The 22,905-nt window shown below is 31.6% G+C and overlaps 1 protein-coding gene across 1 annotated transcript; it reads right to left on the bottom strand.

Annotated features, from left to right (window-relative positions):
• Window positions 1-1,289: 1,289 nt before the first annotated feature.
• On the bottom strand, window positions 1,290-22,896 carry LOC129217670 (40S ribosomal protein S14). Its single transcript, XM_054851998.1, has 5 exons — window positions 22,795-22,896; window positions 22,359-22,516; window positions 15,717-15,878; window positions 7,037-7,113; window positions 1,290-1,395 (listed from the first exon to the last, which is right to left on the bottom strand). The coding sequence occupies exons 2-5, from the start codon at window positions 22,505-22,507 to the stop codon at window positions 1,328-1,330; spliced, it is 456 nt and encodes a 151-aa protein (XP_054707973.1). The 5' UTR covers window positions 22,508-22,516; window positions 22,795-22,896; the 3' UTR covers window positions 1,290-1,327.
• Between the last annotated feature and the right edge of the window lie 9 nt (window positions 22,897-22,905).

The raw sequence follows: 22,905 nt of genomic DNA, 5'->3' as shown, positions 1-22,905 counted from the left end.
TGCATAGCATTACGCACATGTTCCTCGCTAATGTGGTTTGAATATTTTTCATTTCTTTTCAAAGGGGGGGGGGGATAAAATATCAGATTCTATCCCCCCACCTAAATGCTTTCTAATGTCTGCTGTGCAGCTAGCTCTGTTTCTATTTTCATTATTATTTTTACATCTTTTTGGCAGAAGAAGAATAACTATAAGAGTTATAAAGCAAAAGCTTTTTTTATTGAGTATATGCTATGGTTAAATGTAGCCCCCTCCCTCCACTTCTCAAAAAAAAAAAGGCAGAAGCATAGGTTTTTCTTTTATAGAGAAAATTTCTTAGGGGTCTAGCAAGTTCATCTTATCCTAAAATATAAGCATATCATCATGAAAATTTTCAGTTTTAGGTTTTTCTTTTCTTGGGCAAGTATGGAGAAATAAAAAGAAAATTTTAGGACAACTCCTACCCCCGATATAGTGTGATGAGCGTACGTTTTGCAACCTCGAATATTTAAAATCAAATTCAACACTCAATTTCTTTTAAGTTTTCATAGATATTCATTTATTTATTATTTTTTTGTGCCTTGTTGAACTAGAACTTGTTGATGCAGTGTTTGTTTGAAGCGATTACATCGTCACGCTAACTAATTATTAAAAAATAGGCAGCTCTTGGAAAATGAATTAATCAATTTTTTTTAATCAATATCAAATAAATGCTTGAAAGATTGCAGGCACCGTTTCTTGAACACTTTATTGATAAATTTTTTTATGTTGTTCTCAAGGAACTTCAAGCAGTCATCCTGAAAACATTTTATCAGATTCGAAGAATCAGAATCTTATCTATAAAATGATGAATATCACATTAATAAATATTGATTGAATTTAAAATTTCGGTCGACAGGTTGACACTTTCGTGAAATGACCCAACAACCTGAAATTTTTTTTTTGAAGTGAAAATTTGTTTATTTAAACTTTGAGTGAGTGTCGGCATTCCGATTCAAAACACTTTTTCTATGTGAGTCTGAGTAGCATAGTGAAGATCTGAATTATGTTTCTCCCCCCCACCCTTCAATCAAACCCTTAACTGCAGTTATCAATAAAAAAAAAAGAAAATCTTAATTGGCAAAATGAAATATTAACTTACAATTAAAACATAGCAATTTGAGCATTAAACTCTTTTCCCAAAAAAAAAAATAATCAGCACCCCTTAAACTTTTATTTCTTGTTTTGCGTACCATCGAGACCTGTGGTCTCACTTATGTGCGAAGATTGAAAGATCAGATCAAAAAAGAAAAGACCACAAAGACAAAAGGTAACGTTTTCTGTTTTTTTTTAATATTAATTTCACATTTTACAAACGTCTGCCGCGGCGACCTCCTTTCCTTCGAGTGCTGTCCGATGGAATGGGCGTCACATCCTCTGCAAGAGAGAAACAGAAACATTCAGTACTGCCAACTCATGTGCTCTAACAGCACTGCTAAACAAAAATTCGGAACAATTCAACATCGCGACAACCATTAAAAAAGGTCGTCAACCAAAGGCTTGTGCTTGTATTTTGATAATAACATAAAACATTACATATACATACTTGCCAGCCTTCAAAGAAAGAAAAACAGGAGATTCCAAAAGAGGTATATAGGCGATTCACCAGCGACATATCTTCGCAACAGAGTTATTAAATTATGCTTTTAAATAACATGAATACTAAATTTGAAGTGTAATGGGGATTTTTCACAGATGTAAGCTAATCAGGTTTTGCACTCAATTTCAGAAATAAAATGAAGGAGTGAAATGAGATGTTGAAGGAGTACTAATGGGCTGTCCTTAAATGGCATCACACCTTTTTTTTCAACATGTTTGATCCCCTTCACCTTTGTCACAAAAAATCACACTCTATCTTACTCCTCCTCTTGCCACATGTCATATTTTTTATAAACATATTTTTACAATAACTGTGTGAAGTCACTTTTTGTCACCTTCTCTCTTCCTTTTGTCAATTTCATGAACCTGTCTCCCCCTCAAGGCATGACATCATTAATATCATAACTGTGATTTTCTAAACAATTATCTTTTTAACACAATCACTTAATACAGTACATGTATTTTTAAATGTTTAAATAATAATTAGACAAACTGACTTTTGCCGCTGAGAGTGGGGAGGAGGGAAAAGCAATAATCATTTAACTGGAAAAAAAAGCCAAGCACCATTTGAGCATGGTTTACTTCATTTATGAAATGTCTTAGTCATCTTATAATATTTTCACCTTCAACTTGTATAATTTCTATGATCAATTTGTAAATCACATCTTTGTGAGGAAAAACCATACGCGAAATTATTGCATTAAAATCACCCTTGTGACGAAGATAAGTTGTCGATCGGAATATTTTAAGTTACTGTCACAGAGGAAAAGAAAGGAGTTTTGAAGGAGCTCAAACCAAACTGAAGGAGTTTGAAGGGCCCTTCAAAAATATTTCCTAAATGAAGGAGTATTGGAGGAGTTTTAAAGGAGCGTATGAACCCTGGCTAATTGGTAGCAGCAATACATATATAAACTGCAAAGGAAAAAACCAAAAAACAAGGAGTGAATTTGTTTAAAGTTTCATACATTTCTCACTCTCTACCAAAAAAGTAGCTACAAAAATTTAATTACTAAAATACGAAAAAAAATCATTATCTAATTAAAATAAAATATAAAATAAGTAGGTATAGGGTAACACATGTTAAAAAAACTTCAAACCTCCAAAATAATTGAAATATTTCCAAGATGCAAAAGGATCGAAATCTGCTGCCACTTCCGGCTAAGCACGTGTTTGGTTGAACATGCAAAGTGGAAAATTTCCAAAACATTAATTTTAACAAAATGGGTTATTAATTGGAAAAATTCTTATTCCCTGACATTGGTAGATAAGAAAAGGGCGCCATCTATTAAGAAAGTGAAACGTTTGATGATAGACTGAAAAAACGGGAAATTGGAAGATGGAAGCAAAAAACGGGAGTCTCCTGTTAAAAACAGAGTTGGCTAGTACGCATATAAATACAAATAAAAAGTAAGTCGTGCTCAGAGCATAAAGAACTTTGATTTCCCATGTCCACACACGGCATTAAAACTTTGAAACAAACCGTACTAAAAATAGGAGAAAAAAAAGAACATTTGCAGGAAGGTACAAAACTTCAAAATATTATTACAAATTACATATATTACAAGCACAAGGACACATGAAAAAACAAAAGAAAACTTAATTCATATTCAATTAATCTTGGCTAGGATTGCAGAGCAATTTCATTCCTTAGCAGAGTTTTAGCTCCCGCAAAAGGAATCCAGAAAAATGGAACAAGGAAAGCCTTTTAGAAACATGTAACATTAACTTTAAAAAGAAAAAAATATTGACAAAGATGGACAGTTTTACTTAGTCATTCGATAAAATCTCAAATTGAAATAAAAGGATTCAACAATAAGTTTTGAAAAAAGTGAGAGATGATTAATAAAAATGGAAAGAAGTTTTCATTTTTTTGTTCTTGCACTTAGTCCAAACAATTAAAAATCTTTATTGTTATAATGATTCAAAACTTCTCAACGAAAACTAAGAAACTTACAGTCCCCCCCCCCCCCCACATGTTAAGGAAACTTTCAAAACTTCCAGTTCTTTTCATGAATTAACAGGGGCGAATCCAGGATTTTTTTCTCACTACCTATTTTTGTGAAAGTACTGTATCAATATTCTATTTTTGTGAAATTTTTTTTATTTTTTATCAGCATTGAATTTGTGATCTTTTAAAAGCAGATTCTAATTTTTGTCTCAGAAAATTAGAGCAATTTAAACGTTAGTTTGAAAAGTGCAAATGTCATTAACTAATATTTTGAACGTTTTTTTTGGGGGGGGGGGGGGACAAAAAGGTAGGGAAAATATCATTGTATCCCAGCTCAATAAGCTTTGTACTGTGTACAATTCAGGAAATCACAATCCCATAAAACTGATGCTAAAAGATTGCTTAAAAGCAATTTGGCGAAAAACAGTGAAACTTGGGTTTAATTTATGAAAAAGTTGTTACCTAAGCGATTGTTCATATAAATCATCTTAGCATTTTATTTATTTTATGAGTAAACTCTGTTTCAAACAGAAAAACATGCTTTCTATTTTAAAACACAGGTTTTTGTTAAACTTTCGTTTATTTTAATATTGTTTCTAGAATGTGTCGATTCTCAAAGTTAGTTTTGTGAAGCTGCTGATTTTATAACTTGATTTTTGTGAAAGTAAAGATTTTAAAATAAGATTTTTGTGAAAGTACCGAAAAGCGGTAGTAAAATCAACCTGTATTTGGGCCCTGATTAATGAATTCACTGTATATTTCAGGTTTACCTGCAGTTTGTTAAACTTGATCCTTACCCTTGTTTAAATGGACTACGGAACTAAAATGAGGATCACATTTTTAAAGGATTGTGGATGCGTATCTGTTAAACTATTTTTTAGAAAGTTGGCAGAAGTAGTGAAAAGGACTTTCAAAGAGTTTTAAGGACATCGAGCAAGAAATAAGTACTTTTAAGGTCTCTTATTTTTATAAAATGAAAAAGAAAGAGTTTCCTAAGGCCTTTTAAAGTAAGTACCAGGGAAAATCTGTAAATGACATTTCCACTTTCATAATTTTTAACCGGTTTATTTTTAAAGAGAAAAAAAAATTGAAAAATAATGGAGCAAAAATTGTTTGGGTAATCTACTTCAAAACAGTTGTTATACAGTGGCAGCTCCGAGATTACCATCACAATGGATAATTTAAAAAAATAGATTGGAAAGTTAGATGTATAATTCTGTTAAACAAACAAATATATTATTGGTATATACAGTGAACTCCCGCTACAACGCGATTCAGGGTTGGCTTTCTGCCGGCAGAAACTAGTTTTTGCCGTGCCAGTGGCAGAAACTGGTTATAACCGGTAAAAACCGGCAGAAACTGGCAAAAACTTAAAAAGTCTTTAATAACTCAAGTAATTAATAAATGATATTTGTTTAAGTAAACTAAAAAAATAAACATTATTTCATCATTTAAAAAAATAAAATCCCATGCTAGTGCCCTTGATTTAGTTCAGAAAGGAAATTTTCCAATTACAGTGGCTCGTAGTATTTGTATTAATTTAACAAAGGATAAAAAATCATACAAGGGTGCTTAGGAAATAGGAGTGACATATAGAGTTAAACAGGCGTTACTGATTGTAATTTGCTCACTTATATGCTTCCTCTAAATTGTTTGTGATTAAAATTATCATGTCATGTGCCTGAAGAAGAAACTGCCAGAATTTTACTTGCCTAAATTTTGTACCTAATGTCACAGCTTTGCAAAACAAACTGGCCCCATTTCTCAAAACTTATTTTTCCAGTCAAAATTTTACCACTACCCCAGTTACTACATGGTGGACCATTTATACAATAGATGAAAGTTTAACTTTTTTAACAATTAATTATTTTTTCCATACATTTTCTGTTGTATATCAAGAATTAATTTTTCATTTTGTGAGTTTTTGCCAGTTTCTGCCGCAAAGTGGCAGAAAGTGGTTCTTGCCATGCCGGTTTTAACCGGTTTCTACCAGTGGTTTTAACCACCTCGGCAGAAACTTGCCAACCCTGACGCGATTCGACTTACGTGAAATGGCTATAATGCGAGTTTTTCCCTCCGGGAAACGAATTTTAGGCCTAATGCGAATTCCTAGTCTGCAATATGATTTTTTTTGGAAGGAAGTATCGGTTTTGTTACTGGGTTCTAAATATTGATTTCGTGAATAGATTTTATCTTTATAGCGTCACAGATTGCGGAAGTTCCCTTCAACGTACTAGTCGACGCATCGCTTTGTTAGTGCTTCAAGTAACCACCCGGCATCTTTCTTTCGAAATATTAAATTTGATGAAATAAAATGGCACCTTAGTGAACTGTTTCATCTCAAGTTTGTAAAGATGGGAAGAAAAAGAAAGTTTCTGGCAAAAAAAAAAAGTCTAAGATTTTCAAAATGTTGGAACAACTAAAAAGTGCGTCGACAGTAGCATGACAATACCTATAAGTGATGTATGTACCATGTAGTTTTATTTTATGTCTTTTCCAGCCATTGATCATTTATTTTGTGCATCTGAAGAGTTTAAGTTGAATGAAGCAGCTTTATCTTTTAAGTAGAGTAATAGTACAGTTCTCTTAATTATAAGAAACTTTAATGTATAGTTGCGGAATGCTTTAAAGCATTTTGAGAGATGTTTATAAGTGTCTCAAAGAATTTGGTATGCTTCAAAAAAAATGAGTATACATACCATTTTCTACAAAGTGAAATTTCGACTTACGCGAGGAGTCTTGGAACACATCCCTTGCCGTAAGTCGGGACTCGACTGTATATATATACAGTAGAAGACCGTTAAAACACACACCTTGGAACCAGAGCTTTTGCGTTATACAGGTTTTTGCGTTATATAGATCATTTCACAAATTTTGAAATTAATATCCAGAACATATCTATATATTAGCACTTCTGAATGAGTTTTATCTGCAATGAGTATTAAAGCACCAATATTACAATGAGTTGTTCACAGATAAATATGTTTCACAATCAAAAGAAAGTGCATTATCCTGCACTTCTGCTAGCTTCATGGTTTGCATAACAGCTGCATTTTCAAGAGCCATCTGGTAATTTCTATTTACTGTAAGTACTAATTTTCCTTTAAAAGCTTTGAATGAAGATGGAAAAATGAGAAACTATTTCAAAATTTGATTTGCCTTACAATTTTAATGCTTGCAAAGCAAAACAGAAGGATTTTTTAAACTTCAAAACCTATTGTTTACTCCTGAAAAGTGGTGCGGTTTATAGAGAATTGCGTTATATAGGTCGGCGTTATAATGGTCTACTACTGTATATTAAAATATTTCATGTTTCCCCCAAAAAAATATAACCAGTGAAAAGCATTTTAATTTTTTAGAAAAATCAACTTTTCCCCCCTTTTTCTTTCCATGTAAAAAAAAAAGTTATCATTTCAACGCTTACTATTTTTCTGAAAAGAGGTACAAAAGAAAAATGGGAAAGATAGTTACCTATCCGGCCAATCTTCATTCCACTGCGGGCCAACGCCCTGAGGGCAGACTGGGCCCCAGGTCCCGGAGTCTTTGTCCTGGAAAACAAATCGAATGCTGAGTGACTAATCAAAATGGCTCTACATCAGTACACATCAGATCTAATAAATATCATTCACCCTCACAGCATTTAATTCATGATCATACATAACTGGCAAGTTGTCAACATATTAGATATGCATAAAAATCTTTACCGATATAATCCAAAAGACTATAAAATGATAGAAAGACTGACACCATAGTCCCGTCTCCATTTTTTAAATGTAGTATACATTAGAAAATAGTCCAGAAAATAAGATTTAAAAAAGAAAATGTTGTGATGATTAATATATATGATGCATAAAAAATTAAATACTTAAATGAAGTACAAACCATACATGCAACAAGTGTTTTAAGGTGAGAGATACTTGCCAAACTCAAGCAGAAGATTTTACATATTTAAATTAAAAAAACAAAACAAAAACTTTTAAAATGTTTTAGAAAATTAATTTTGAATAAAAAAACTTAGTCGTGAAAGGTTTAAATCTTTTCCTGAAATTCATGTGGCATCGAGTTGTGCACCTCTTTTTTTTTTAGTCGCAATTATAACTCCAAAAGGATTGCCAACATTGTCGAAAATCAGTCAATTTTGCGTATCAAGTTATCTCCAAGGCATCTCAGAATACATATCTTGTAGTTGTAACACATGTCATATAGTCCATGAATATTTCATACCTCTTTGGGAGTAGTTGAAACAAATTTCTCAACTTCTTTTCATTATTTACTGTAGCAAAATTTCTATTTCCAGAATTAAAAAAAAAGCGACTAAAAAATTAAATTAAATAAATGAAGCACCTTGGATTAGGGAAACCTTGAACTTTTGAGACTAGATTGTATTTAAAAAAGCCTTGGAGGGTACTCTTCAGACAGAGGTTCGAATGATTTGTAATCATCAGTGACATCATTTAACTTATTCATCATGAAGCACCCTCAGAGAAAATACATTTTTGTAGCTGTTAAGTCATACACAAAATATAAGAGTTCAGAAAGCAAAAAACCCCAACTAAAATTGAAACACCCAACAGTTCTATTCAAGAGAATAAATGTAAGGACTTTCAATAACTTTTTCAGAAAATTAAAAGACCATACATCTATACTTTAGATTTTTACTATTTATTGTGGTAACAAAATCCAGGAAATCAAGTTCCCTGAAACGTTACATATTTTGCAATCATGTCTTTTCACAGATCTAAGGATTACATTAATGTTGCATTAAATTTGCAAAAATAATTGCAGATGCGTTATAGAACTACAGAAAACCTCTTCATCTATATAAAAAGAGGTAATGAAATAAAACACTCTAATGCAGTCGGATCTCCATATATCGAAGTAGCAAATTGCCAGAAAAAAATTCGATACATAGAAATTTCAATATATAGAAATAATCTTATTTTATCGTTAAAATCCCCTAACACATTAAAATTATGGTTAATTTTCGTGTATGAAACCCGATTTTTAATTGATACGAGCATTGGATAAAATGAAAGTTAATAATTTAAAAAATAACAGATATTACATTTTTGCGCCTTTATCCATCTTCATTCTTCGGCAATTCAACTTGATCCGCAACATTAGGGGATTTTCTTTTTGACAATGTAATCGAGAGAAAAGTAAAAAATCAATCTACTTAACTTGAATTATTTTTATTGCAGCTAAAAAGACTAGGAATGATAATCAACAGACAAAAGAGATAACTTGAAACTAATTTTACAATGTTACTGGTTATAAGATTTGAAACAAACTTGAGAGAATTTAAGAACTCCAGAACGAAACAACGACCTGACTACACACCCCTCAACCTTAGATTCCTTATGACTGTAGTAGCAAATTTTAGTGAACACAATTTTCTCCTCTAACCTTAATTTTTCATGAGAAAAAGTCTAAAGTGGGAAAAAAATTTACAAATGTCCCCCAAAAAAAAAAATCTATATATAGAGCTTTTTTTTTGATATATGGAAAATTTCGATATGTGGAAAACTGTACTGGCAATAAGCAACGTCTGAATAGTCTGGTGCATCTTTTTAATTAACTCCCTTCTTCACACATAAATGGGATAAATCAATGAAAACCTGAAACACATATTTTAATGATTTTCCATTTTGTAATGATGTGGCAATTTTTGATTTACTCAAATTTCAGATTTATTTATTAATAAATCTAAAATTTGAAAAAGAGGCAACAATTTCTAACCCCTGAGTTATTGAACAAAGGGTTGGGGGAGTCAGAGGTCAATCTTGGTTGTATCACACAATAGTGTCAATTTTTCATATTTTTTGACTTTTGCATTTTTTCCAAAATAAATTAAAGAAACAAAGATATTATTGAAATGATGAATAAAATAAGCAGATATATGGTAGCATATAATGAAAAGTCACCCAACAATAAAAAATAATTGAAATACTAGCAGGATGCAAAAAGATTGAAATCTCAAACGAAGCATGCAAATTTCGGCGCAGCACGTGTTTGACATCGTTGGCATGATTCCAAAACATGTTTTTGGCAGATATCAAGGAGGACGAAGATTCGAGAGAGGAAAATGGAAAAAATAAGAAATCGAGGACCGAAAATTTGAAAAAATCTTATTTTTTTTTCCGATTTTTAAGAAAAATAAGGCCTGAAAGAGGCAAAAAAAGGAGGAAAGGTTCTAAAAGTCGACAGAAAAAGCCAGAAAAATCCCATCCCTGAAATAACAAAAAAAAAAAAAAAAAACATATCATTTGATTCCTGCAGAGTGCTATTCAGACAGAGGTTCGAATGATGTGTAATCACCAGTCATATCATTCAGTACTCGTTCATCATCTAGCACCGAGAGGAAACTCGAAACCTTCATATTGAAGATTCATTTTTGAAGCGACAGGACCCTAGCGGCACTTTCCCGAGAGACGGGACATTCGTTTCGTACGAAACGCACCGAAGCATTTCATTTCCATTCCATTAAAAAAACATTCCCAGAATGAAATAAGATTCAGGGAAAGAGATGCACTTTGGTCTTGAATACTCTACAATTTCCTTATTCAAGGTTCATACTCTTCCAGACAAAATGAATTTCAGGAGTTTTCAGGAGTCAAAAGCAAAAATTTCAGGAGTAATAACATGAGCGGTTTTTACAAGAAAATTAGTTTTAGTAACATTTAATCTACTTTGCTGTCAAATTTTTAATCAATTAGTAATTTTTTTTCACACACTATTCAATCAAAAAAAAAAGTAATAAAAATTGGATTCAAAATATTTGAAAATAACAAGAACACACGAAATATTATATATATTGGCATATTATCTGTAGTAAATATACTAATAACACTACTAATTAGCAATATAGAAAATATGCTTAATAGCTGTTGCTGTTAGCACAAAAACTAGCACATGCTCTTGGTTCCTTCTGTAGTGGCAGTTACAATCAGTAACCGTAATGGGCATGTTTGAACAGTAACAGGTCAGTCGGTTCGAACACACCCCATGTCTTTGCGAAAAGCACTGGGTGCTCTGTGTAATACAAGGATTTTGATTGGTTACCAGCGATTCAATATGGCTGCTTAAATGGAGATGACATGGAATTAAAATCAGCGATTGTTGTTGAAAATTATTTTCAGGAGGAGAGGGGGAAAATCAGGAGATTAAAACAAAAATTCAGGAGTTTGAAGGGCCCTTAGAAGAAAAAATTAAATTTCAGGAGTTTTTAAGGATTTTCAAGAGGCGTACGAACCCTGCTTATTCATCAACACGTTTTGATTGTTTTTCGAAGTACAGTGAAGTCCCATTACAATGAACAAAACGTTGGGGCCCATTTTAAAGCCCATTAAGTAATGTATAAACATTCTTTCTGTAACGCACTGATTTTCTCAAAAATCCAACACGAGGACTTATAATTTAACCTTTATTATCAGGGGTCTGGCCAGAGGAAATTTGGGTCCGTTAACGGACCCTTCACAAAAATCCTATCAACCAAAACGGACCTTTCACAAAATCCCGATCAAACAAAACGGACCTTTCACAAAATCCCGATCAAACAAAACGGACCCTTCACAAAATTCTGATAAACAAGATCGGATCTGTCACAAATTCAGGGTTCATACTCTATTCGGATGAAAAAATTCCATGACTTTTCCAAGACTTTTTCATGACTCCCTAAAATTTTTCATGACCTTGTTACACGACCAGAATAGTACTATTTAATATCAAACTTGCCAATGTTTGGAAACTAGTATTAGTAAAACTTTTAGGTGAATGCCACTACCTCATTGAAGCACTTACTTGTGCTTGAAAAATATCAGTGTGCACCCAAAAAACTATTCTTATTTGTTTTCATCCTGTAAATTTAAGTAAAGCAAAAATATAGTGAATACAAAATAATAATGCTTAAATGTCTAATAATTTTTTTATAAACAGGCAGAATGATAATGAATGGGACAAAGGTTGTATGAGTCATTACTAAATTTCAATAAATCTGCCTTAAAAGTTGCCTCTTAGTGTCAATAGTGCATTTAATCATCCACATAACTTGACAGTATTTTGGTTCTTTAAATTAAAGCTACATTCTTTAGTAAAATCATATTTCTAAACAAGCTATTTTATTTTATTTTAAAAATTCAGTAGTGAATAAATCTTCAGATTCAAATGTACTTGTTTACTTATTTACACATTTTTTAATGCATATAAATTAATAGGTTCAGAAATTTTAGAACACAGTGTTTGATTCTTGACGTTGAACGTAACAACAGGATTGCATGGATTAGTTTTGCAAGCTATGTTTTAGAGTATTAGAGTTCTCCTGTTTCTGTATTTTATTGCCTCATTAAAGATCTTTATTTTCTAAAACCTTCAATGAATTGAGATACTCTCTGATAAATTATTTCTGATAAGTTTTTACGAGTGATAGGAAAGAACACGGATGCAATTATATTGCGTTTTTTGAGTGGGCGTGGCAAAATCAAGAATGTGCAAGTTAGCTATTACATAAAATAAAACATAAAAAGTGTTGAAAGTAATGGCAAATTCAAAAGAAGTTATGTCCAAGCAGTAAAGTCACATTGCAAAAAAAGACGTGAGGCTGTTACATAGGTGGATGCAATGAGATTTCAAAATTCAGATTTGTTTTTGGGATCGTTCAATTTTCCAGTTTAATAGTTTTACTGTCAAATCACTCAATATTTCTAATGCTGTTTAAGATTCTGTTACTTTCTCTTTGCCCAGGACATTTTTTCATGACTTTAAATAAATTTCCATGACTTTGAATGAAAATTTTGATTTTCCATGACTTTTCCAGGTCTGAAATTTGATAAAAAAATTTCCATGACTTTCCAGGATTTCCATGACCCGTACGAACCCTGCAAATTGTTTATTGAAAGAGCAAATCTGAAAGTAAAATAACGCATATTTCTGTGTATAAACCGATAATTTTTGGAACCTTTTTTGAAGTCAAATTAGAGGAATCAGCTTATACAAAATCGGCTAATTTTGAAAAAAAAAAAAAAAAAATCGGCACTCTTGCGATGCTCCTGCAAGCGATAAATAATTGCTACTGCCAAATAAATATAATGGTTGTTTGTTTTATCACAGCTAATTAGCAGCGGTGTTGTAAACTTTTCCGAAAAGGCATTGGTAAGCACTTTTCTTTGTTCATGATTTAATAAACAATAATAATAATATATATCTGCGAAATTAACTTAGAACTGCAAAGGAATAGTAAGGATGAGGAAAAAATATGATCGCTTCAGAAAGGGTTACCAATTTCAAAATTATCACCGCTTAGCGTCTGGCGTTGATCCTTTATAATAACTTGATTAGAAAATATTCTCGTCATTTTGCCAGCTTGTTAATATTTGCGTTTTTACGGTGCAGTGCGATGTTTAATTGTTATTTTGGGAGAAAATTATATGGGTTTTGATTTTTCGATGCTAATACACAAGGATGATTAACTTTAAATAAACTCTTTTAATTACCGTTTTTTTTTTATTTAGATGTCTACATTTTGAAAAATGCAATCTTATAACATCTGATATGAAAATCATATTTTGTTCTTTTTTCAAGCTAACTTCGCTTTATTAGGATTCAAATAAATGAAAAGTCTCTTTATTTCTGTTAGAACTCTCATTTCAAGTTTTTAAAGCAAAATTCCATTTTCTGTTATGAGTCAAAAATTAAAATGCTGAATAGATGGTTTATTTTATTTTATTTTTTGGGTCAACTGTGTCCACAGATATTAATGGTATGTTTATCATAGGACTCTAAAATGCAATTTTAAAATAATTTTACAAAAACATTTCTTTTACAAGCCGCTTTTATACTTTTGATGCCTTCACTTTGAGAATTGCGATCTCTTTGCTATGGGAATCCGATTTTACGAAATTTTGATGATTATTACGCTTTGTTAAGAGGTAAACAATTGAAATATCTTTTTATTTTTGTTAAAATCACGGAATTTATAAGTTTTATAAACGAAATTCTGTGCGTTTTAAGAGTGTCTCGGGTCAAAAAGTTGAATGCTGAACCCTATTCTGAATTTTATTTTATTTATTTATATTTTTGTTACAATTATTTTTAAGTACTGTACAGAAATATATCTAGTATAATTTAACATAATGTAGAATGGTAGATAAATATTGATACTTGAAAGAGCGATGCCCCCCCCCCGCCAAATATCAGAAAAAAAATCCAAAATGATTTTCTCGACGGAAAAGAGGAAAACACTCAACTTTAAGTTTAATTGATGCCGTTTGTGCCATCTCTAAATTCTAAAATTTTGTTTTGACAATTTTTTTTTTTTTTTTTTTTTTTATTATTTACAAAATTTTATTTTTCACAAAATTATTTGATTTTTCACAAAAAACGGACCCTGTGAAAAATCCTGGACAGACCCCTGATTATGTCTTCTGGGACAACATAATCTCTCGTACGAAAGAAAATAGACGGCTGATGAATAAGACGCCAATGTTCAATATTTTCCACTTTTTTTTTTCAGAACAAAGAATGTTTAATTATATTTCAGATCGTTAGTAACGGTGAATGTTACATATTGAATCATATTAGAGAGATCTTTTTAAAAGGAAAGTTTTTAGGCGATTTCGTCACAAAGAAAAATTTTGTCGTAATGGGATTTCGCCGTATTTTGAGAGTTGCCAATTGTACAAAATGGAACAGCAGGAGAAATGTTTGAACCTGAAGGGTGTAATTGCTAGCACAAAATGCATAATACAGTAGTCTCAAAAATCCGAGCCTGAAAAGACAGAATTTCCGCATTTAATTCCAACTTTTGGAGCCTAATTTTTTTTTTTTTTTACACCTACAAAACCCTCTGCAGGGTGCCAATCAGACAGAGGTTCGAATGATGTGTAATCACCAGTCATATCATTCAGTACTCGTTCATCATCCAGCACAGAGAGGAAGCTCAAAAGGCAAGGACAGAATTCATTTTTGACATGACACGACAGTCGCATCACTTTCTCAAGAGACAGGACACACGTTTCGTTTGGAATTTTTTACCAGAGCAATAAAAGCCACGCTCCATTCTGTTAAAGAAGCAGTTGAATGAAATGAAATTGAGGGAAAGAGGTGCATTTTGACCTTGAATACTCGACATTTTCCTTTTTCATTAAAAAAAGTGCGAGTGTTTTTTCGCCAATCTGACAAAATGGAAAAGTAGGAGGAATGCTTGCACCTGAAACAAGATAATTGCTAGTACAAAATGGATAACATCCCATACTTGCCAACCTTTGAAGAAAAAAAAATCCACTAGAGGTATATAGGTGATTCACCAGCGACATACCTTCGCAACATAATTATTAAATTATGCTTTTAAATAAAATGAATACTAAATTTAAAGTGAAGTGAGGATTTTTTGCAGATATAAGCTAAGTGGTAGTAGCAAGAAAATTATACTGCAAAAAAAAAAAAAAACCAAATAATAAGGAGTGAATTTACTTTCCATTTGTGTACATTCCATACTCTGTACCAAAAATGTCTTACAAAAATTAAATTATTAATATCAAAAAAACAAAAAAATATTTTATGAAAATAAACTATAATATGAGTAGGTATGGGGTAGCACATGTTAAAATAAATTCAAACTTTCAAAATAATTGAAACATTATCAAGATGCAAAAGGATTGAAATCTAGTGCCATTTTCATCTAGCACGTGTTATGTTGAACATGCAATGTGGCAAGCTTCCAAAAATAAATTTTTACTAAGTGAGTTATTAATTGGAAAATTTCTTTTCCCCCGACCTTGGTGGAAGACAAGAGAAGGGCACCATCTATTGAGAAGAAACTGAAATTTATAAGATAAATAAATACCTTTGTGCTGAATAGTAAAGTCAGAACAAACAACGTAAGTAGAAGCACAAATTTGTAAATTACCGCAGACACGTGTTTCGGCGTTACAGGGAACGCCTTTTTCAATGCAAAAATAATGAGCTTATGGATGAAAAGACATCCGACAAAAGATTTGAAGAAAGAATTTATGATTTGAGTTTAAAAATGCAAAACGGGAAATTAGGAGATGGAAGCAAAGAACGGGAGTCTCCCCTTAAAAACAGTCGAGTTGGCAAGTATGATATTCATATTTTTCCAGACTTATTCTTTTACTAAATGACTGAATGAACGTACCTGGTCCCTCCAGTGGCCCTGAGCTTGATGTGAAGGGCTGTGATGCCCACCAGCTTGCATTTTTCTGCAACGTCCTGAGCGGCCAACATGGCCGCATAGGGGGAGGCTTCGTCTCTGTCCGCCTTCACCTTCATGCCCCCAGTCACCCTCGCAATCGTCTCCCTGCAAAACACACAACACTCTCTCACAAACGGAACACTTTCAGTAAATTTAGAGAAGCGTAAAGCTTCCAAAATGCAAGAGCAGGAGACATTTATGGAAACCAGATAATTGCTAGTACAAAATCAAGTTTTTTAGTAAAAGTACCTTTTTAGTAAAGTACCTTTATAACGATAATCACTAAAACCAGTTTAAGTGATTGTTTTAGATTATTAACTCAGGCATAAAAAGGCCAAATTTTAGGAAAAAAAAAAAAAACATTTTTAATCCATGTGGATTAAAAATGACCACACTAAGAACATTTTGCAACCTTTGATGGTGTTCGAGATGGTCAGAGGACAGGTTTTCCGAGTCCATCCGCAGATAAATGTTCAAAAATTAAAGGTTTAGGTTATCTTTCTGACATCAAAGGCTTTTCAGGGTTCATACTCTATTTGGATGAAAAAATTCCATGCCTTTTTCGTGATTTCATAAAAAGTTTCATGCAAATTCAATGTATCTTCAAATGCAAATAAAGTAATAGGTTCAGAAATTCCAGAACATAGTGTTTGATTCCCCACATTGAAAGTAGCATAAGGGAAGTTTGGATTAGTTAAATATAAAAAAGTTGAAAAAAATGGTAAATGCAAAATGAGTGATGTCCAAGCAGTAAAATTACATTGCAAAAAAAGACGAGCAGCCGCTACAGAAGTGGATGTAATAGGATTTCAAAATTCAGATTTGTTTCTGGGATCGTTCATTATTTCAGTTTTAACATGCAATACTCTTAAATCATTCAATATATCTAATGCTCTTTTAGCAAATGTTACTTCCTCTTTGCCCAGGACATTTTTTTATGACTTTAAATATTTTCCCATGACTTTTCCAGGTCTGAAATTTGCTTATTTTTTCCATGACTTACCAGGATTTCCATGACCTGTACAAATCCTGGTCTTTAAAGAACAAAACAGTGACTTAATTGTGTTTTATGTTTTTTCATAAAAATTAAAATGGAGCTATGAATGTGAGTCTTACATTGGGCCCTTTGTACGATTTTTGAGGTTGTATCATGAATGTTTTAGAAAAAGTCCTTTTGATTAACAAAAACCAAAAATTCAACTGCACAATTTTGCAAAAAAAAAAATAGCTTCCGTGGCGCCACGAACCTACTCCTTCCTCCTTTGAACACCCACTTTTGTTCTGTTTGAAAAATTTGCTACAAAGAAATTTCCTATAAAACGTTTAATGGATTTTTTCTTAAAAATAGTTTGGAAACCAGGATTAAGAAACAGAAAAGTTATCCCAATAAATAAGAGATAATAACAAATGCAAAAACTAAATTTTATCTATTTTACATGTAGAATTTAAATATTATAAAATAGATATTAAAATTAACCCAATTATTTCATCTAAACTTAACTATTTTGGAACAAAAAACTGCTTTAATTTCATTTTTGATTCATTTATTGTTTTTTTTTTTAATTTTTGGAAAAATTCTTTTATCTATATTGGTAACTAGCAATTAACAGATTAATCACTGCTGATGCGATTTCTAATATTTCATCTAACGTCCAACCAAATCGAGGTTGAATTCTTCCCATAAAACCTCCACATATCCCTCATTTGATAGAAGAGTGCTACAATTAAAAAGAAAAAAAAAAGAAGATATACAGGCTAAGCATTTGAAGTTAAACTCTTCAGACAATTTGCATTACAAAAAGTAAGTTTGCCGTGATTTTCAGTGATTAATATTCCTGCAAAAAATCTTATTTTCCAAAGAAGATAATGTCATTTGAAGACCTTTAAGCGTAAAAAAAAAATTTCATATTGTAGCACCCTTTTTCAAAACGAGCAATGTGTCCAATAAATATGCCTTTCTTATTCGGTAATCAGCTGCTCCGGACCACCCGATCAACGAATCTAACTTTCGACGGTGATTGTCAGTCTTGCATAATATAGACGAACGCGCGAACGGTGTTCGCAGAAAAATTTTGGCTCTGCAGAAATTTTTTTCACTACTATTTATTGTTAATAAAAAAAAATGAAGAAATTAAAAAAAAAAACCCATATTTTATTTGTTTCTTCCAAATCTTATATAGTTATTAATCTAAAAAATAATTATTTCTTGAAATTGCGATTATAGTACGCTAATTACTTAACAGACAAAGGAGTAAACGGTTGCAAGTCAAGTCGAGACCGCTCTTACTATGACTGTAGTTATTTTACACAGCCTGGATCACGTAAGACGAAAATTACAGTACATAAAATAAACAACTTGACAGACTATAGAACAATCTCTCCCACTGTAAATTGAGTTCCAATGCGTTGGCGTAGAGAGAGGGGAGGAGCATTAATTTAAAACTTTTTAACAGGTAATATGCAGAAAATACGGTATTTATTTTTGCAGAAATACTTAATTTCAAACAAATAAGTAGTTATGTTGATATGTGTACAAAATCAAATATCTTCAAGTAATATTAGGGCAATTCCATGAAAAGTGAAACCAGTAGGTCAAAATTTCATATTGCAGTTATTTTGCTATATTATACATCATTGTAAAGCTTGAAATGTGTATTTTCAGAATATTGCATTGCTTTTTTAATAAAAATTAAATAATAAATTTTTTTTCTAGTTGGAAGTATGGTAGTCGGTCTTCAAAACAATCAGAAAAAAATACCCCATTTTCAAACGCTTATTTCTAATAGCAAAATAAAAATAAACAAAATTAATTGCAGTACAACTTAAACTATTAACATAATACTATAATAACATACACTTATTTTAATTTTTTTACAAAATAAAATTAGGCAATTTAAATTTAAAAAAAATGAAGTTCAATGTTACGTCCGTAACAAAAATTTAGCAAAAGTTGTCGTTACTTCCTAAAAAATCAAAATTTAAAGAAATCCTTTTTTGTCCTTTTAGCAATTCATCAGAGTAATTGTTTACCACAGTTTAAAACATTAGAATTTCTTTAGTTTTTAAAAAAATGGCCTTACAGACGTAACATTTTTTTGTTACGGACGTAACAAAAAGCAGTATGTTACGTCTGTAACACATGTATATTTCCAGTTAAAAAGAAAAAAAGTACAGGATGGGCAATGAAAATATAGGGTATGACATGCAATATGATATAACAAAGCTTCTGATACTGTGATTTTCAAAATTTTATAAATCTTAGTGGATATTTAATTTCATTTTTTAAATTATTGAAATACACATCGTCGCCTCAGAGCAACATTAAGACATCTAATCCTAGGAATAATACTAAGATATCCTACTGTTGCTCTGAGGTATTCCTCTCAAAGTAAGATTTTTTGTTCTCCAAATCATGCAATAAATTCAATCGGTGTTAATAATTCTAGATTAGCAATTAATGCTTAATAACGTGCATAAAAATATTCTAGAGTGTTCCCTAATTTCTCAAACTTTCCTTCATCAATGCACTATGACACAAAAAAAAAATGTTCTCCAAGTAGATTTTTGTGAAAATTACTTGATCATTTAACCTGATGAAATCCAAAGCATTTTGTGTGTAATTTTCATTAATAAAGTTTTTTTTCAAAAAAATTTATATTACAGATATTAATTATAGTTTTTCTCTTCAAGCTTCTATCATTCTGAAAGCATAGCCAAATTGATATTACTTCTTATTTAAAAACTAACTTAGAGATAAGAATTTTTCCTGTTTAATAGTTTAAACCAAAGTAACTGAGAGTTACTTTTTATTGTTATTTACTCTCCACAAAAAAATAATATTTAGATTACTGTTTCATTGATGCGTTGAATATTTTATAGTTTTAAAACTTAAATTAAAAAGCATAATTAGATTAGAGTTAAAAGTACTAAATATTAAACTAGCTACATCTGATCCTCAGATAAAGCACATTTAGTTTTGAAGCAAGATTTAGATTACTTAGGCAAATGTTGGCCATGACCAAAATGCATTTTTTCAATGTAAGTTTCGACCGTTTTTTTTTTTTTTTGACCTTTGGCAAAAACATGCCAATTCTATTAAAAAGTGATCGAAATCAAAGGCAACTGTTAAACTTTAAAAGAAATTTTGCAGTTAATATGTTTGTTGAGAGATAGAGAAAATCATTGAAGATTCTCAAACTGTAAAAATACTTCCTTGTAGAAGCCCCCCCCCCCCCATCCCTCCATGTTCATGTTAAAAATTTGAAAAAAATATTTGTAACTGAATAATTCCACTTTTGTTTTGCTTAATTTCTCCTTGGATAATTTTACTTTTTATGATGCACAATTTATATTTTATATTTATTTACATGGCGGTATACACCATGGGGGCTGCTCCCTACCTCCCCAAATCTTTAAAAACTATTAAAGTGTAACTTAAAGGCTCAAAATAATGTGTTAATCTAGACCATAGCACTCTCTGAACAAAAACTATTAGTACACATAAGCTTTTATTTGCTTTGTGCAATTAACATATCAGACATGTTACGTCCGTAACACTTTTTTGTTACGTCCGTAACAAATATATAAATTTCTATCATAAATTTTACAAACAATATCCATGAAAACTTTATGGTTTTAGAAAGCTTGAAATCTCTAGAACAAGTATTTCAAAGAAAATTTTAGAAATCTATGAATAATTCACAGGAATATTGGCAATTGTATGACAATGTATACATTTTGCTGTTTTCTGAGTTACGTCCGTAACAGGCAGTTTTTAATTTTTGTTACTTTTTGTAATAAAGCAATCTGCACCCAAATTTTTGATAGCATTAATAACACCAAACTATACAACAGAAAAAAAAAATGTAGCTTTTTATGAAACCAAATTGAAATTATGCATGTTTAAAGTCTGTGATTGTTACGTCCGTAACGGTGGAATTGCCCATTAGTAAGTTCAAGTAGTATAAAATTTTCAAGTAAAAAGCAGGTAGCTCATGTTTTATCAGATTTACATGAACTTTTTCACTGTAAAATGAAAATAATAATGATCATGCAATTGATATTGAGCAAAAAATAATAGTTTAAGCAGTTTTCTTCAGTTAGTGAAAAGTAAGCATGAACTATATGCTGTTGCAAAATAAAGCTCTTCACCCCCTTTTTTATATTTTTGTATAAATAAAGCATGAGTGAGTTATAATAGTTATTTGCAGAAAATTTTCCAGTTAGGATTTGTGTTCGCAGAAAGCTTTTCATTTTATCCAAGTCTGGTGATTGTCCTCGCTCAAACGGTGCCAGAAACGCTTTTGACTGACAGGTAGACCAAAACTTCATCAGATGACATCAGAAAACTTCTTCAGGAGTGACAATCCACGCCATACCGATAGTGTGAGAAACAGGCCCCAGTTTTAGTAACAGCATCAGCGCCGTTGAAGTAAATGAGGGACAGACTTAGATAAAATGAAAAGCTTTCTCTGAACACAAATCTTAACTGGAAAATTTTCTGCAAATAATTATTTTGCCTAACTTACGCTCGTGAATAAAGAATTAAATTTATATTCAAATATGAAAAAAGCCAAAAAAATGCTAAAAATAATCATTTAATTTTTTTTGCAATAACAGTTTGCTTAATTTTCACCAACTGAAGAAAACTGCCAAAACCATTATTTTTTTCACACGTGTGCTTTAAAAGGCTTTTGGAGAAAGGCTTCAACAGAAATAAAACAGGATTCTTTAAAAAAAAAATTATGTTTTTTTTTTTTTTTTTTTTTTTAAATTAACGTTGACAGTTTGAAAAATATATTCTGCAGAGCCCAAAATTTTCTGCGAACCCAGTTCGCGCATTCGTCTATATTATGCAAGACTGACGAGGGATGATTGTGGATTAATTTGAAATTCTCTGAACCCTTCTTTGGAAACTATGAGCAAGTCCAAGCCTTCCCTATCCCTAAAAACTTTTCAAAAATGAAAAAAATCATTGAAATCACGTTTTGACAAAAGTTTTATTCTTTTTTAATTAATAACTTCTCAGTTATAAAAGATGTTCCTAGCTCAAAATTTCCGATCACTAACGCCCCTGGTGTGAACCCTCCAATCACAGAAAAGGAGGAAATACTTTCACTAGAGAAAATTGACTTCATAGTGCAAAGCTAAATATCTAAGTGTTGAACCTCAGTGGCCAGCGTGATCAGCGGATAAGACAGGTTAGCATGGCAACTCTCTTGATTTACTTTAAAGAAAACTTTCATCCTTTCATGTTAAAAAAAAAATCAGGCTCAAAAATTCAGGACATTATTCAGAAAATCAAGAATTTTAGGACACTTCAAGTCTGGCAGATGCTCTCTTTATAAAACTTTTCGGGAAAAAAGATTTTTTAAACAATCCAATTTTAAACTATAATAAACTCCAGATTAACGGCGGGTCTTTTCATTTAGAAAAAAAAAAAACATTTTTTACCAAAGTATATAATAAAAATGCCCTTAATTTTCAATTATTTCGATAAGAGCTGTTCCTTGATTACTTCTAGTCAACATTCTATACTAGCTTGACTAACATAAAAACATTAAAGAAATGAGAGAATATACGAACCTTCCTGATAAGTCTGTGACATGAACGAATGTGTCGTTGAAGCTTGCATAAATGTGAGCGACGCCAAAAACATTTTCGCCCTCCAAAGCTTGCGGGCCGAGCGCAACGACTGGTTGTTCTTCCTTCACTTTACCTTTACGCGGTGCCATTCTTTACTTCTGCAAAAGGACAAAATTCGTTCGGAAGGTTGCGAGATACGAACAGAAAATTTTACTCCATGTAGCGACACAATAATATTATACACATAGAGCAAAAACTAGAAGGATAAACTGAACAATTATTAGCGAACACTTCAATTAGTAGCAGTCTTCATTCACATACCAACTCTTGACGATATACGAAGAAATTTCCTTAAATAACTAGTTCACAAAGTAACTTATACATCAAAATTGCAAAAACATTTATAAAAGTTGTTAATAAACATATTAAAACTTACGATTAAATGGGATTATTACTGAACCGCGATATTCGAAGCTGCTGGTCAATGGTGGAAAGGAAAACAAACAAGTTGAGTTGTATGAGTGCTCCTTCGTAGTAGACAAAATAA

The sequence above is a fragment of the Uloborus diversus genome, chromosome 2 (assembly GCF_026930045.1).
Source record: "Uloborus diversus isolate 005 chromosome 2, Udiv.v.3.1, whole genome shotgun sequence".
Taxonomy (NCBI): domain Eukaryota; kingdom Metazoa; phylum Arthropoda; class Arachnida; order Araneae; family Uloboridae; genus Uloborus; species Uloborus diversus.
The sequence above is the reverse complement of the archived record's forward strand: the minus strand, read 5'-3'. Positions and strand labels throughout refer to the sequence as shown.